Consider the following 15,132-nt stretch of genomic DNA (forward strand, 5'->3'; position numbering starts at 1 on the left):
TCTGCGTCTACACTACCAGAGTCAGTGGAAGCCGTGTCTGTGCCACAGCCGCACCTTCCAGGGGCCGCTTCCAGCCGAGAGAACGCAGTAAGAATGCTATGGCGGGCCTCCTCTGACAGCCAGGTCTGGCCTGAGGACCCTGGGATGGCTCTGCATGGTAGATTAGGACGCTTCCATCCCATTCTTCCCGCTCTTGTTCACTCAGGGTCAGACACGCGCTGAGGCCTGATGGTTCTCCCAGCCTCTTCCAGCTCCCTCTTCATTTTCTCTCACAGGCTATTTCCCTAATACAATCCTTGTACTTTTAAACCCATCTTTGTAGCTGCTCTTTGAGCCAATACACCTCCTAACTCATCTTTCTGCTTTCCTCCCTGCCTCTCCACAAGCTCTTCCCCACAAGCAGCCAATGACTGTTGGAAGACACATGCCGTCACATCATCCCCTGGGGTAAGAATAAGAGCCTGGGTGGACCACAAACTATGAGCTTCCCAGTGGGGCCCCACCCTCCCTCTTCCCACTCATGGTGCACCAGCTTCACTTCCCTTCCTGCTTGAACTTGTCAAATTCTCTTTCACCCTCAAGTCTGTGCATGGATAACCTCCCTGCCGGCTGCTACGCTGGCTCCTCCATGTCATGTGGTCTCAGCTCAAATGGCATCACTGCAGGGAGGGAGTCACCCCCTGCATCCTATTTCCCTCCACTCCATTTCTTCATAGATCTGACTGCTGTCTGAAATGCTCTTATTTCTTTGTCTATTACCTGTTTCTCTATAAAATGTAAGCTTGTGAGGATGAGAATCTCGCCTCATCTCAGTCTCAGAATGGCACGTGGGAAGCCTGGAACCCCTGACCTCACTGTTCCTCAGAAGTGGCTTCTCACCTCTCCCTCCATGCTACTGATCCGGACCAGCTCATTGAGGATAAGCAGGGCTCCATGGATCCGGTCATCCCGATTCATGCCTTTCTCCTTGGCCAAGGTCTCATCAAACCCTTTCTCTGCTTCTTCAAACGTGTGCTACAGAGAGATGCAGAATGCCTTCATTACACAACACGCAGAGTTAGAAAGCAGCCCGCCCATCTATGTGGGGGGTTCCGAGGTTACCATGCCTGCTCAGGGACTCATGCTAGTATCACAAACAATACTAACTCATTGAGCTCTTTCATCTAATTTAGCTTCAACTCTCACAACGCTACCATGAGGCAGATTAAAAACAGAAACTAAGTGACTTGCCCAAAGTCACAGAGCAGCCAAGACTAGAACCCAGGTATCCAAGCCCATGTTCAAGGCTCTTGGTGTAGGACAAGCCTCAGTAGGTTCTCCTGGCAGCAGCAGTCAGCATGGGACTCGCAACACTAGAGGAGAACTGGTTATTTTCTCAGTATTTACCGCATTTCATTCCTCCAGACACGCCCGTTTTTCCCTACTTCAACATCTCTGAAAAGAGACCCCTTATACTTGTTGTTAAAAGGCAATGAGTGTAACTGGCACTGCAGTCTCACTATTAGTGGTGTGTAAAATAATGGCGTAGCTATGGACAGATCTTTGCTTTCGTGGAAAACAACAAAATAACTACTAATTCACAGTGAGCTTAAAAAGTCATGTAAGACCAAAGCAGACATGACGCTAGCTCTGTGGCCAGGGGCCTACTGCTGCTCTTTAAGCCCAGTGACGCTCTAGGCCGAAGTGCTTTGCTGGAGGCTGGAATGGAACCATCTCCTCACCCTGTACCACTGCGGCTTCTGCATCTCTTTTGGCTCCCGCTGGGTGGTGAGGATCAGACAGGCACGAAGGGCGGCGACGGCTCCCTCCCGGATTGCCTGTTTGGGGTCCCACACGGCGACAAAAATATTGTCAAAGAAGGGCTGCACTTGCTGGAAGAAGAAGGTGGGGACGCTGATGGCCAGCTCACGGAGCACCAGGACCTGGGAGGAAAGGCACACAGAGATCTTGCATCTGGATCAGAGAGCTCTGTTCTCTTAGGAACACAGCCTCTTTTCATGCCAGAGCCAACACACACTAGGAAAACAGCACACTTGCCCACTCTTGTAGCTCAGAATTCCTGGGGACCTAGGAATGAGAGTAAAACTGATCAAACATCTCAGGGTCCATTATCACAGGGTGTTTAGAAATAGAACGCTTGTACAGGAAAGTCAGGACACAAGTTCTGAAAGCACAGCCGTGCTTGATGTTTTATATACTGCTCCACTAGAAGATAGTAGATAGATAAATAAATAGCCTAGAATGTACCTGGACTATTTAAGCAGTCAATAAACCTTTACTGAATGAATGTTCCTGTTTAATATTTAATCTTGCTTTTTTCATTTGACCATGGAAAAACGGAAGGTGGGCGGGAGGGTCTGCCCCAAGTTAGAGTTAGAGAGTGGCACCAGAGGCAGGCCTCTCACCCAGGCAGGCTCCTTTCTCATGGTGCTGCCTGCTAAAGAGGGAAGCGACTGGAAAGGATCCGCCTAAAGCTTCTATTCCCACCACATTGGTTCATAGATTCTGTCTCTTAAGGACAGACTCTCCCCCGCCTCCCAGCCTGGATTGTTAGCCCATCAAACAAGTCTTTTTCAGGGATGAGCCTTGGAGAGTGAGGAGGATGTGCGTCTAGAAGAAGAGGGTAGAAGCCACCACTCCCTCAAATGCAGAACAGCCAAGGGGAAAGAGGAAGTCTGGACTGTGTACTGACCAATCAATAAATGACTAAAACATAAACAGGAAAGGCCTGGGAGAAGGCAGACCCACTCTCCCAGCAGGGGGAGCGAGTACCTCCCTTGCTCCTCTCTGCAGCCCAGAACTTCCTTATTCCACAGGATATTGAGGGACCTTGACAGAGGGATGCTGCAGATAGTGCAGCTGTCTAAGGCTTTGTAAGCCTCTTAGCTTGTGGCTTCTCTTCTTTCCTGTGGCTGAACGGTGCCTTCTGGGGAAGCGTTTTCGACTGGAAAATCAGAGGTCAGGGTAAGAACTGCACACAGGTCTGCCTCTCAAGCAATGAAAGAGAATGTTAATTTTCCTCCTCAGGAACGGAGCTCAGGGTGAGGAGAGAAAGGGATCCGGGGCAGAATTCAGGGCCACCAAGAAGCACAGTGCCTCTGCCTGGAGCGACCCTCTCACTCTTTGCCTTCCAGGGCCCTAAGCACATCACATAAAGGACCCTGACACAATGCACTGCTCCCCAGACACTCACAGCCGCATGTCTCCGGCCCTCATTGCGGTCAGCACCCAGCCATTCCAGGGCTCGCTTCACCTCAAACTCCACATACTCAGCAGTGAAAGTGTCCCCTGCCATGGCAAGCCGACCGATGGCCTTGGATGCCATTTCCATGACAACTGGGTCGTTGGAGGGAAGGAGGTTCCGAAGGTAGTTAGCAAATCTTCCAATTCGAGTGGCATTCCCACCTTCCACTCCTATGAGGCTGGCTGGAAAAGACAGGAAGGCAAAAGGTGAGGAAGGGCACAGGCTGCCCAGGAAAGTAGGCGGCTTTCAGAGGGACACAGCCAGTGACCTCTTCCTTTTCAGTACCGACTGAAATCTCCAGACAGTAAGGACGCAAACAATTTTCATTTCAACCAACAGATCTGGCATTTGTGCCAGAACTACTTACATAAAGCAAAATGACCTTTTTAGTAAATACAATTTGTTTTCCCAAGAAGAAAAGGAAAACAAACTGGGACTGAATAATAGTTCACAGGATGGATGACTAGTTCCTGGGAGCTGAAAATTACCTGCCTTTCATTCAATGCATCCCAGCTCTACTTTTCTGTTTGTGAGTCCTGCTATGCCACACCGTGCTATGGAGAAAACAGAGCCTGGAGTGAAAGCAGGCTTCTAGTCTCAGCCCTGGTGCATTGGCCCTAGAAAAGTTGCTTAATGGTTCTGAGATATGGTTCAGATATATGGATATCTGAAAATACCTGCTTTGCCTATGTCCCAGGACTACTGCTAGAATAGCCGAGTAAGGACACTGAAAGCCATGAGGCTCCTTAAAATTCCTTAAACAAATGTGAACTAAGTATCCAGTAGGAAGCAGACACAGGGTGCAGTGGACACAAAAGTGAACAGTCCTTTATTTCCAGTTCCCACCTCACCAGAGACTCTGTCCTTACCTATGGCCAAAATGCCACCTTTCCTCTCATTGGCGTCTGAGCTGGACACCAGTTCAAAGATGTGATGGTTCAGCTGATCATAGAAGCGAGTAGACTCCTCTTGACTCATCTACAAAAGAAGATGTACTCAGCATAACTGCTCATGTCTCCCTGATGCTGGGATGGCTCCCAAAGGTTAGGACCTGAAAGGCAGCCGGCAGGTACAGTTCAAGCCAAGGGGGACACGGCTGCTGCCCATTTCTAGTTTTAAACTGTACAGCAATTCATTGGTCTATTTAACAAATACTTATTGCATATCTTATTCAATAGCAGGCCACCCACCGTCCTAGATTCTACCTAGTATCAGAGGTATAAGGACAAATAAGACATTGTCCCTGACCTCAAGTCTGGTCTCTGTTTAGAAAGCCCCAAGCAACCAACTCTTCAAAGCCATGCCAACCACTGTTATCAGGCAGAAAGAGTGGAAGGTCTGGAATGTGGCATGAAACAGAAAAAAATGAAAAGAAACAGCCATCTCTATGCTGACTCTTAAAATACCACACCTCAGGAAATGCCACAGAAATGTGTAACTGCTGCAAAGGAATCCGCACATTCTGTGGACATGAGAAACTGGGCGCCTTTCTGAAATGGAATCTTTACATTTTCTGAATCCTCACTTAGGGGTCAAGAGGCATCTAACCCAGGGACGGTACAGGTAGCCCCAACACTCCATGATGAATGGCCCTAATGACAACAGTCCGAACCTCTCGGAGCTCCATGGTGACATAGTGCTGGAGCTCCTTGGCAGCTTTGGCCCTAGTCTCTTCATTCCGGCTCTTCAGGCCGCTGGCAAACTGCTGCAGGACGCTCACATTGCTGGATGTGGTGGCAGCTGTGGTGGCGGCGGCAGGGCCGGTTCCAAGCATCTTGCCCTGAGGTTCTTTGGAGAGATGCTTCCTTTAATATTCTGAATAACAAACTATGGCAATGAACTTATATATGGTCCCAACTCCTCAACACAGATCTTCATATACCCAAGTTAAGCTGGGGAGCCAAACAAGGTTGGGAGACCTCACTGAAAAACACGCAAAGAGCCTTGAGCCATTCAACAACGACTGATGTTTAAAAGAGGCAGCACAGTAGCACAGGTCAAATTATGGGCTGTGCTGCCAGACTTACCTGGGTGAGAATTCAGTCCAAAATTATATATCTTGAGGAAGATACTTAATAGTTTCCTTAACTGTAATAAGAGGATAATAGTACCTAACTCATAAGGTTGATGTGAGGACTGAGTGAGTTAACCCATGTTAAAAAATGATTAAAACAGTGCCAGGCACACAGTGAATTAATTGTTACTAGGTATGATTATCTTTATGACTACTACATACAGGGCACAGTCAGGTACTAGAGTGGGGAGGCAGAGGGAGAGAATAAGCATGCCTAAGGCTGCCCCTTTCCTTGAGGAAAATTTAAAGAGGGGCACTGTTTATTATTCTATAGCAGCACTGCCCAACAGCAATATGAATCACAAATGTAACTTTGAATTTCCTAGTAGCCATATGGAAAAGGTAAAAAGAAACAAGAAAAATGAACACATTTAATCCCAACACATCCCAAATATCATTTCAACACGTTATCAACACAAAAAAATTATTGACATATTTTTTCATTCTTTTTTTCTGTACTGAGTCACCAAAATCGAGTGTGCATTTTACAGTTAGGTCAATTTCAACTCTGACTAGTCACATTTCAAGCACTCTAAGCCTCATGTGGCTGATGGTTATTGTATTGGGCGGCGGGGTTCTGTATTTTTAAAATTTTTTATTATTTTCTATTTTTATTTTGTGGTCCTGCCCTGCAGCATGTGGGATCTCATTTCCCCGACCAGGGATTGAACCCGTGCCCACTGCATTGGAAGCAAGGAGTCTTTTACCACTGGACTGTCAGGGAAGTCTCTGCTCTATAAAATGTACCTGGAACGTGAGCTAAAAGAGACTGATATGTTCCTGAGATCACGCATTTATTCCTCAATTATGTACTGTCCCTTCCCTCAATAAGCTTACAGTCTAGGGGGAAACACAAATAATCAAGAGACCATAACAAAGTGGCTATGATAAAGCTCTGCCAGACTGCTATAGCAATAACATATACACCTGTCCACGTTTTAACAGAAAATCAAATTTTCAAAATTTCTTATTTTTGAAAGAATCTGTGAAATCCAGACAGGTAAAAAACAGTAATAATTGATTCTGAGAAGCTTTTAAATACTCCAGCATCAAGAAGACTGCAAAAAGAAGTGTCAGACTTTAGGGCTGAGGAACCCCAAGGATTCCAGAGGAGAAAACTACTACAGAGAGTGTGCACCTGGCTGTGATGAGGGGGAGGGAGGCTAGCAAGGAATTTCCAGTCTCAGAAAGGAATCAGCCTATCTTCATAAGGTCTAAGGCCCACAGGCTATCTGCCCCAGGCACAATTCAATGAAAATACTATAAGTTAAATACACGAAGGGTCTTGGCGAGGGCTTACAGAAGTTAAAGCCAGGTGCCCAAACTAGGGATGGGGGCGGGGGACGGAGAGGATGAAACTCAGGGTGGAACCGAGCTCAGCTCCGGGGAATGGGTCCTTGAGAGGCATCCACAGTGGAGCGCAAGGGGCTGACACTGACGTTGGTCCTCTCTGAGGACAATGTGTATAGGTGGTTCAGAAGAAGGGTTGACTGATGGGTAGAGACCCAAAGGCGCCCCAGCAACACAGGAGCTGATGGGCCGGCCTTCTGGCGCCAGAAACGCACGATAGGCTAAAGGGTCTGGGGGTTTCCTGGAGGTCCGGGAGGAGGTGGGCGTAGCCTTGCGAGGTGAGGGTCAAGGCCTCCGGCGGCGCCCAACTCCATGGGGCCAGTACTGAGGGGACCCCAAGTCCCAGACGGACGGCTTCCCGGGGTGCCCCCACGGACCAGGTTGGCCGTGGGTCTGAACATTCCGCCGCCTTGGAGGGGTCGGTGCCAGGCTCCAGACTCACCGCGCGGCTTCGGCCAAGGCCTCAGCTGCCGCCGCCAGCGCCGGTACCGCCGCTTCAAGGCCCGGTCCCCACCACACGCCTTGCCCGCTGTCCTCTAAGCCGGGCGGGAGGGAGGGCGTACTCCTAGCCCTAACGACCAATCGACGGGCATAAGAAGAAAATAGACAGGAAGACAGGCCAATAATCATTTAGGAGAAGTTAGGCTTCGGGACCCGGCTTCTCCAGGGGGCGGGGACTGTTCAAATAGACAAACCCCGTGGCCAGTGGCAGGAGAAAGGAGGCTTAGGTTCTCTCGGGAGAACCAATCATTCGTGAGTTGACTTCAGTCACTTCCACGCACACATCCGGTGCATCGTTACTAAAGTTCCCCACTGCACCTGGGCCGTGGCGGTGCCCATTTCGCTGTCTGGGTACCGCGGGATGGGACCACGAAGGACTAGGCGGAGGTTCGCGACCCCAAATTTAATTTTCGAGAGCAATGTGTGAGCGAAACCGACGCACTAGCACTAGTCTATCCATGATTTTTCTTCTGTGAAACGTAATTCGCATTTTAAAGCATTTTTAGTTAAATTTCCCCACTTTCCCAATATTATCTAGCTCCCAAGATCATTCGCCAGAAACCGTAGGCAAAATTTAACTAAATGAGCTACTTGTGACTAAATAATTTCGAAGCAGTATCATTTTTTAAAAATCCTTTCGAAAATCAATAGAAATGGAATTTGACTACGTCTCATTTTTAAAAAATCACCGTCCATTATAAAAAAAAATTGAAAAAATTTAAATATCTCACAGTTCGGTTCAGTCCAGTCGCTCAGTGGTGTCCGACTCTTTGCGACCCCATGAACCGCAGCACTCCAGGCCTCTCTGTCCATCACCAACTCCTGGAGTCCACCCAAACTCATGTCCATCAAGTCAGTGATGCCATCCAATCATCTCATCCTCTGTCGCCCCCTTCTCCTTCTGCTCTCAATCTTTCCCAGCATCAGGGTCTTTTCAAATAAGTCAGCTCTTCACATCAGGTGGCCAAAGTATTGGAGTTTCAGCTTCAGCATCAGTTCTTCCAAAGAACACCCAGGACTGATCTTTAGGATGGACTGGTTGGCTCTCCTTGCAGTCCAAGGGACTCTCAAGAGTCTTCTCCAACACCACAGTTCAAAAGCATCAATTCTTCAGTGCTCAGCTTTCTTCACAGTCCAACTCTCACATCCATACATGACCACTGGAAAAACCATAGCCTTGACTAGACTGACCTTTGTTGACAAAGTAATGTCTCTGCTTTTTAATATGCTGTCTAGGTTGGTCATAACTTTCCTTCCAAGGAGTAAGCATCTTTTAATTTCATGGCTGCAATCACCATCTGCAGTGATTTTGGAGCCCAGAAAAATAAAGTCAGCCACTGTTTCCCCTTCTATTTGCCATGAAGTGATGGGACCGGATGCCATGATCTTAGTTTTCTAAATGTTGAGCTTTAAGCCAACTTTTTCACAATGGGAGTCCTATTAAATAAAATATGATGCATTTATATTAAGGAAAATACGTGCAGTCACTAATAATCATAATTAGGTGAATATTTGCTAAGAAGGAAAAAGGTTAACAGTTATACAGTATAATATAACCTATTAAAATTTTGGGCTTCCCTGGTGGCTCAGATGGTAAAGAATCTGCATGCAATATAATTCTTAAATGTCTATGCTCACATGGGGAAATACAAAAATAAGATGCAATGGAATTTGGGGAAGGCATACTTTTTTCTTTTCACCTTACCCTCAATTACTTGTATAATAAAAGCAGTGTTTGTTGAACAGGTGTAAGTTTCTAAAAGTACTAAATTGACAAAAGTGGTTTCATGGTATTCTGTGGCTAACAAAATGCTTTGGCAGATTTAAAAGAAAAAAATTATGACTACTTTAGGTTTAGAATCTTTTCATTACATTGATTCTTTTATGAAATAATTATTCCTCTGAATTTCACATTTTTCACTTGTTTTCAACATCTCTATATTTAGTCATTAAATATTTTTGAATGCATAATGCATTCACTATTCAAATCTCAAAATAAATAAAAATTATATTTATCATTAAAAGTCTTGTTCCACCCCTGCCCCTTCACTCGTTTCTTAGTTCTTACGTATCCCTACTTTCTTTTTATGTAAATACAAAACATATAAATAGATCCTCTCATTTCCCTCTTTTGTTACACTATGTACACTGCTATGCACATTTTAAAGTTCTAGAGTATCTTGGGGATCTTTCTATTGTAGTGTATAGAAAGCTTCTTCGTTCTTGTTCTTCGTTATTGTTGTAGCTGCATAGTATTCCATCATGTGACTATATCACAATTTATATTTTCAGTTCTCTGTTGAAGGACACGTGTTATTTTCAAATCCTTTTTTATTTCTTTTTTCTTTTTGGCTGTGCTGGGTCATCATTGCTGTGAGCAGGCTTTCTCCAGTTTCAGCAACGGGGGCTACTAATTGTAGCATATAGGCTTCTCCTTGTGGTGGCTTCTCTTGTTGCAGAGCATGGGCTCTAGGGCACTTGGGTTTCAGTAGTTGTGGCACATGGGCTTAGTAGTTGTGGCACTTGGTCTTAGTTGACCTGCAGCATGTGGAATCTTCCTGGACCAGGGATAGAACCCATGTCCCCTGTGTGGGCAGGAGGAGTCTCAACTGCTGCACCATTCAGATCAGATCAGATCAGTCGCTCAGTCGTGTCCGACTCTTTGAATCGCAGCATGCCAGGCCTCCCTGTCCATCACCAACTCCCGGAGTTCACTCAGACTCATGTCCCTCGAGTCAGTGATGCCATCCAGCCATCTCATCCTCTGTCGTCCCCTTCTCCTCCTGCCCCTAATCCCTCCCAGCATCGGAGTCTTTTCCAATGAGTCAACTCTTCGCATGAGGTGGCCAAAGTACTGGAGTTTCAGCTTTAGCATCATTCCTTCCAAAGAAATCTCAGGGCTGATCTCCTTCAGAATGGACTGGTTGGATCTCCTTGCAGTCCAAGGGACTCTCAAGAGTCTTCTCCAACACCATTGTTCAAAAGCATCAGTTCTTCGGCACTCAGCCTTCTTCACAGTCCATCGAGGGAAGTCCTATTTTCAAATTCTTGTGGTTACTAATGATGCTGCAATGAATGCCTTTGTATGTACAATTTTATTCCCTGGCATCTATACAAAATAATATCCAGAAATGTGATTATAGAGTCATAGGGTAAATGCCTATGTAATTCAATAGATTTTGACTTACTCATCTCACATGCTAGTAAAGTAATGACTAAAATTCTCCAAGCCAGGCTTTAGCAATACATGAACTGTGAACTTCCAGATGTTCAAGCTGGTTTTAGAAAAGGCAGAGGAACCAGAGATCAAATTGCAAACATATGATAGGTCACCGAAAAAGCAAGAGAGTTCCAGAAAAACAACTATTTCTGCTTTATTGACTATGCCAAAGCCTTTGACTGTGTGGATCACAATAAACTGTGGAAAATTCTGAAAGAGATGGGAATACCAGACCACCTGACCTGCCTCCTGAGAAACCTGTATGCAGGTCAGGAAGCAACAGTTAGAACTGGACATGGAACAATAGACTGGTTCCAAATAGGAAAAGGAGTACGTCAAGCCTGTATATTGTCACCCTGCTTATTTAACTTATATGCAGAGTACATCATGAGAAACACTGGGCTGGAGAAAGCACAAGATTGCCAATCAAGATTGCCAGGAGAAATATCAATAACCTCAGATATGCAGATGACACCACCCGTATGACAGAAAGTGAAGAAGAACTAAAGAGCCTCTTGATGAAAGTGCAAGAGGAGAGTGAAAAAGTTGGCTTAAAGCTCAACATTCAGAAAACTAAGATCATGGCATCCAGTCCCATCACTTCATGGCATATAGATGGGGAAACAGTGGAAACAGTGGCTGACTTTATATTTCTGGGCTCCAAAATCACTGCAGATGGTATGATTGTAGCCATGAAATTAAAAGACACTTACTCCTTGGAAGAAAAGTTATGACCAACCTAGACAACATATTAAAAAGCAGAGACATTACTTTGTCAACAAAGGTCAGTCTAGTCAAGGCTATGGTTTTTCCAGTGGTCATGTATGGATGTGAGAGTTGGACTATAAAGAAAGGTGAGCACTGAAGAATTGATGCTTTTGAACTGTGGTGTTGGAGAAGACTCTTGAGAGTCCTTTGGACTGAAAGGAGAGCCAACCAGTCCATCCTAAAGGAGATCAGTCCTGGGTGTTCTTTGGAAGAACCAATGCTGAAGCTGAAACTCCAATACTTTGGCCACCTGATGTGAAGAGCTGACTCATTGGAAAAGACCCTGATGCTGGGAAAGATTGAGGGCAGGAAGAGAAGGGAACGACAGAGGATAAGATGGTTGGATGGCATCATTGACTCAATGGACATGGGTTTGGGTGGACTCCAGGAGTTGGTGATGGACGGGGAGGCCTGGAGTGCTGCGGCTCATGGGGTTGCGAAAAGTTGGACACGACTGAGTGACTGAACTGATTGAATTCAATAGATATTGTCAAATTCATTTCTTATCAGGGAAGTACCAATTTTGATTTCCGCCAGCAATATATAGGATTTTTATCTTCCTAAGACATGGTAGGGCCCTGTTTTCTAATGAACTGTCAAAGATGGTTTTACAGCAATAGTCATCAGTACATTTATAGGTCTCTTTTCAGGTTACAGAGTTTTCTTGTCCATTACATTAAAATAATAGTTAATATTTATTGAGCACTTAGAAAGTATCAGTCATTTTGGTGGATACCGTAGAGTAGTGGTTAGCTCCAGCATTTACTGTATGAGCTATATGACTATATAAGCAAGAACTTATGTACCTAGTTTCTTATCTTTAAAACTAGAAGGATTATAATGTACCTACCTCTGTAGGTGGTATTGTGTGGTTTCAATGCTAATACATGTAAAGTACCCAAAATACCTGGAGAAAGGGGTGGCAGCCCACTCCAGTATTCTTGCCTGGAGAATTCCATAGACAGAAGAACCTGGTGGGCTATGGTGCATGGGGTCGCAGAATCAGACACAACTGAGCGACTAACATACACACACACACACACACACCCCAAAATACCATGTGACACATATGAACAGTCACTAAATGCTGTTACTGCTATTCCTGAACATTATGAATGAGGCAGGTTGTGTTGTTCCCACTTTGTACATGAGTAATCTGATATCCAGAGGGATTGGGTCACAGAGTAGGTAAGTGATGGAGCCAGGATTTTAATATATCTGCTTCTTCCTCTTGTCTGATTTGGCAGCATTGAATATTCAGATTTCGCCAGCATTGCAAGTATGTGGTGGGTGGTGGAATTGTAAATGGTTAACAACCAGATGTGAGGGGAGGGGGGCATGTATGTATATTCAGGGCTTTCTTCATGCTGTGTGACCTGTGAGGTCAGAATGCTCTGTCTTGAAATTCTTAATGATTTTTGAATAAGAGGTCCCAAATTTTTATCTTGCACTGGGCACCAAAATTACATAGTCAGTCCTGTGTACATATATATTATATGTGTATTACAACTTTCACTAATATGAAGGATGTGTGGCACAAAACTTACAAATAATAATAAAATAGACAAAACTCTTTATTGTAAATTCCATATAGCAAATTGATTCTAACAGTATACTTTCTTTGATATTGTGTAACCTCCCTATGGTTGCATTGGCCAATGTGTGTAGTTCCAACATGAATGTCAGTTGGTTTTTTCTCTCTTTTTAAAAAGTATTTATTTATTTGGCACAGCCAAATAAATGAAGTAAGTCAAATTTTGTTGTTGTTGTTCAGTCACTCAGTGGTATCCGACTCTTTGTGACACCATGGACTGAAGCACACCAGGCTTCCCTGTCCTTCACTTTCTCCCACAGTTTGCTCAGACTCATGTCCATTGAGTTAGTGATGCCATCCAACCATCTCATCCTCTGCCAGAAATCCAGGATACTGGGGTTGTATTTGGTTACTAAGTCATGTCGGACTCTTTGGCTTCCCAGTCTTTCACTATGTCCTGGAGTTTGCTCAAACTCATGGGCATTGAGTCAGTGATGCCATCCAACCATATCTCATCCTCTGTCACCCCCTTCTCCTCCTGCCCTCAATCTTTCCCAGCATCAGGGTCTTTTCCAATGAATCAGCTCTTCTCATCAAGTGGCCAAAATATTGGAGCTTCAGCATAAATCCTTCCAATGAATATTCAGGGTTGATTTCCTTTAGGATAGACTGGTTTGATCTCCTTGCTGTCCAAGGGACTCTCATATATGATATCACATAATATTTGTCTTTGACTTACTTCACTTAGTATATAATGTCTAGGTCCATCCATGTTGCTGCAAATGACAATATTTCATTATCTTTTATGGCTCAGTAACATTCCATTTGGGGGCTTCCCAATTGGCCCTGTGGTAAAGAATCTGCCTGCCAATTCAGAAGATGCAAGATATCCCTGGGTTGAGAAGATCCCCTGGAGGAGAAAATGGCAACCCCCTCCAGTATTCTTGCCTGGGAAATCCTACAGACAGAGAGCCTGGTGGGCTACAGCCCATGGGGGTCACAGAGACTCAGACATGCCTGAGCAACTCTACACATGGGCACCATATTCCATTTTAGATATATCTTTATCCATTCAGTGAATGCCAACACACAATATTCCATTTTAGATATATCTTTATCCATTCAATGAATGCCAACACACAATATTCCATTTTAGATATATCTTTATCCATTCAAATTGCCACCATCTATTGGATCATCAAAATAGCACAAGAGTTCCAGAAAAACATCTGCTTTATCGACTACACCAAAGCGTTTGACTGTGTGGATCACAAGAACTGTGGAAAATTTTTAAAGAGATGGGAATACTAGACCACCTGACCTGCCTCCTGAGAAATCTATATGTAGGTCAAGAAACAACAGTTAGAACCGGACATGGAACAACAGACTGGTTCCAAATAGGGAAAGGAGTACGTCAAGCCTGTATATTGTCACTATGCTTATTTAACTTATATGCAGAGCACATCATGTGAAATGCCAGGCTGAATGAAGCACAGGCTGGAATCAAGATTGCTGGGAGAAGTATCAAAAACCTCAGATACGCAGATGACAGCACTCTTATGGCAGTAAGTGAAGAAGAACTAAAGAGCCTCTTGACCCAAGTGAAAGAGGAGAGTGAAAAAGTTGGCTTAAAACTCAGCATTCAGAAAACTAAGATCATGGCGTCTGGTCCCATCACTTTATGGCAAATAGATGGGGAAATATGGAAACAGTGAGAGAGTTTATTTCTTTGGGCTCCAAAATCACTGCAGATGGTGACGGCAGCCATAAATTAAAAGATGCTTGCTCTTTGGAAGAAAAGCTATGACCAATCTAGAGAGCATAGTAAAAAGCAGAGACATTACTTTGCTAACAAAAGTCCATCTAGTCAAAGCTATGGTTTTTCCAGTAGTCATGTATGGCTGTGAAAGTTGGACTATAAAGAAAGCTGAGCGCTGAAGAATTGATGCTTTTGAACTGTGGTGTTGGAGAAGACTCTTGAGAATCCCTTGGACTGCAAAGAGATCCAACCAATCCATCCTAAAGGAAATCAGTCCTGAATATTCATAGGAAGGACTGATGCTGAAGCTGAAACTCCAATACTTTGGCCACTTGATGCCAAGAACTGACTCATTTGAAAAGATCCTGATGCTGGGAAAGATTGAAGGCAGGAGGAGAAGGGGACGACAGAGGATGAGATGATTGGATGGCATCACTGACTTGATGGACATGAGTTTGAGTTGGTGATGGACAGGGAGCCTGGCATGCTGCAGTCCATGGGGTTGCAAAGGGTCGGACAAGACTGAGGACTGAACTGAACTATCCATTCATCTATGGATGGACTTTCAGTTTTCCTTCCTGTCTTGGCAAAGCTAATAATTTCTTAGACAGCATTTCCCATTTCAGAGCTTCAGTTTTCCCACTTGAAAATGAAGGGATATAATTATACCTTCCTTATCACC

At 44.7% G+C, this 15,132-nt stretch overlaps 1 protein-coding gene across 1 annotated transcript in view; it reads right to left on the reverse strand.

Annotated features, from left to right (window-relative positions):
* Window positions 1–7,259, reverse strand: part of MTOR (mechanistic target of rapamycin kinase) — a 123,315-nt gene extending 116,056 nt beyond the window's left edge. Inside the window, exons 1-6 of the mRNA XM_025285881.2 lie at window positions 7,111–7,259; window positions 4,857–5,032; window positions 4,114–4,222; window positions 3,194–3,426; window positions 1,722–1,922; window positions 880–1,014 (exon numbers count right to left, since the gene is read on the reverse strand). Coding sequence (XP_025141666.1) covers window positions 880–1,014; window positions 1,722–1,922; window positions 3,194–3,426; window positions 4,114–4,222; window positions 4,857–5,018 — 840 coding nt within the window. The 5' untranslated portion in view covers window positions 5,019–5,032; window positions 7,111–7,259. The remainder of the gene's footprint in view (window positions 1–879; window positions 1,015–1,721; window positions 1,923–3,193; window positions 3,427–4,113; window positions 4,223–4,856; window positions 5,033–7,110) is intronic.
* Window positions 7,260–15,132: the final 7,873 nt, after the last annotated feature.

This window comes from Bubalus bubalis, chromosome 5 (assembly GCF_019923935.1).
Source record: "Bubalus bubalis isolate 160015118507 breed Murrah chromosome 5, NDDB_SH_1, whole genome shotgun sequence".
NCBI lineage: Eukaryota > Metazoa > Chordata > Mammalia > Artiodactyla > Bovidae > Bubalus > Bubalus bubalis.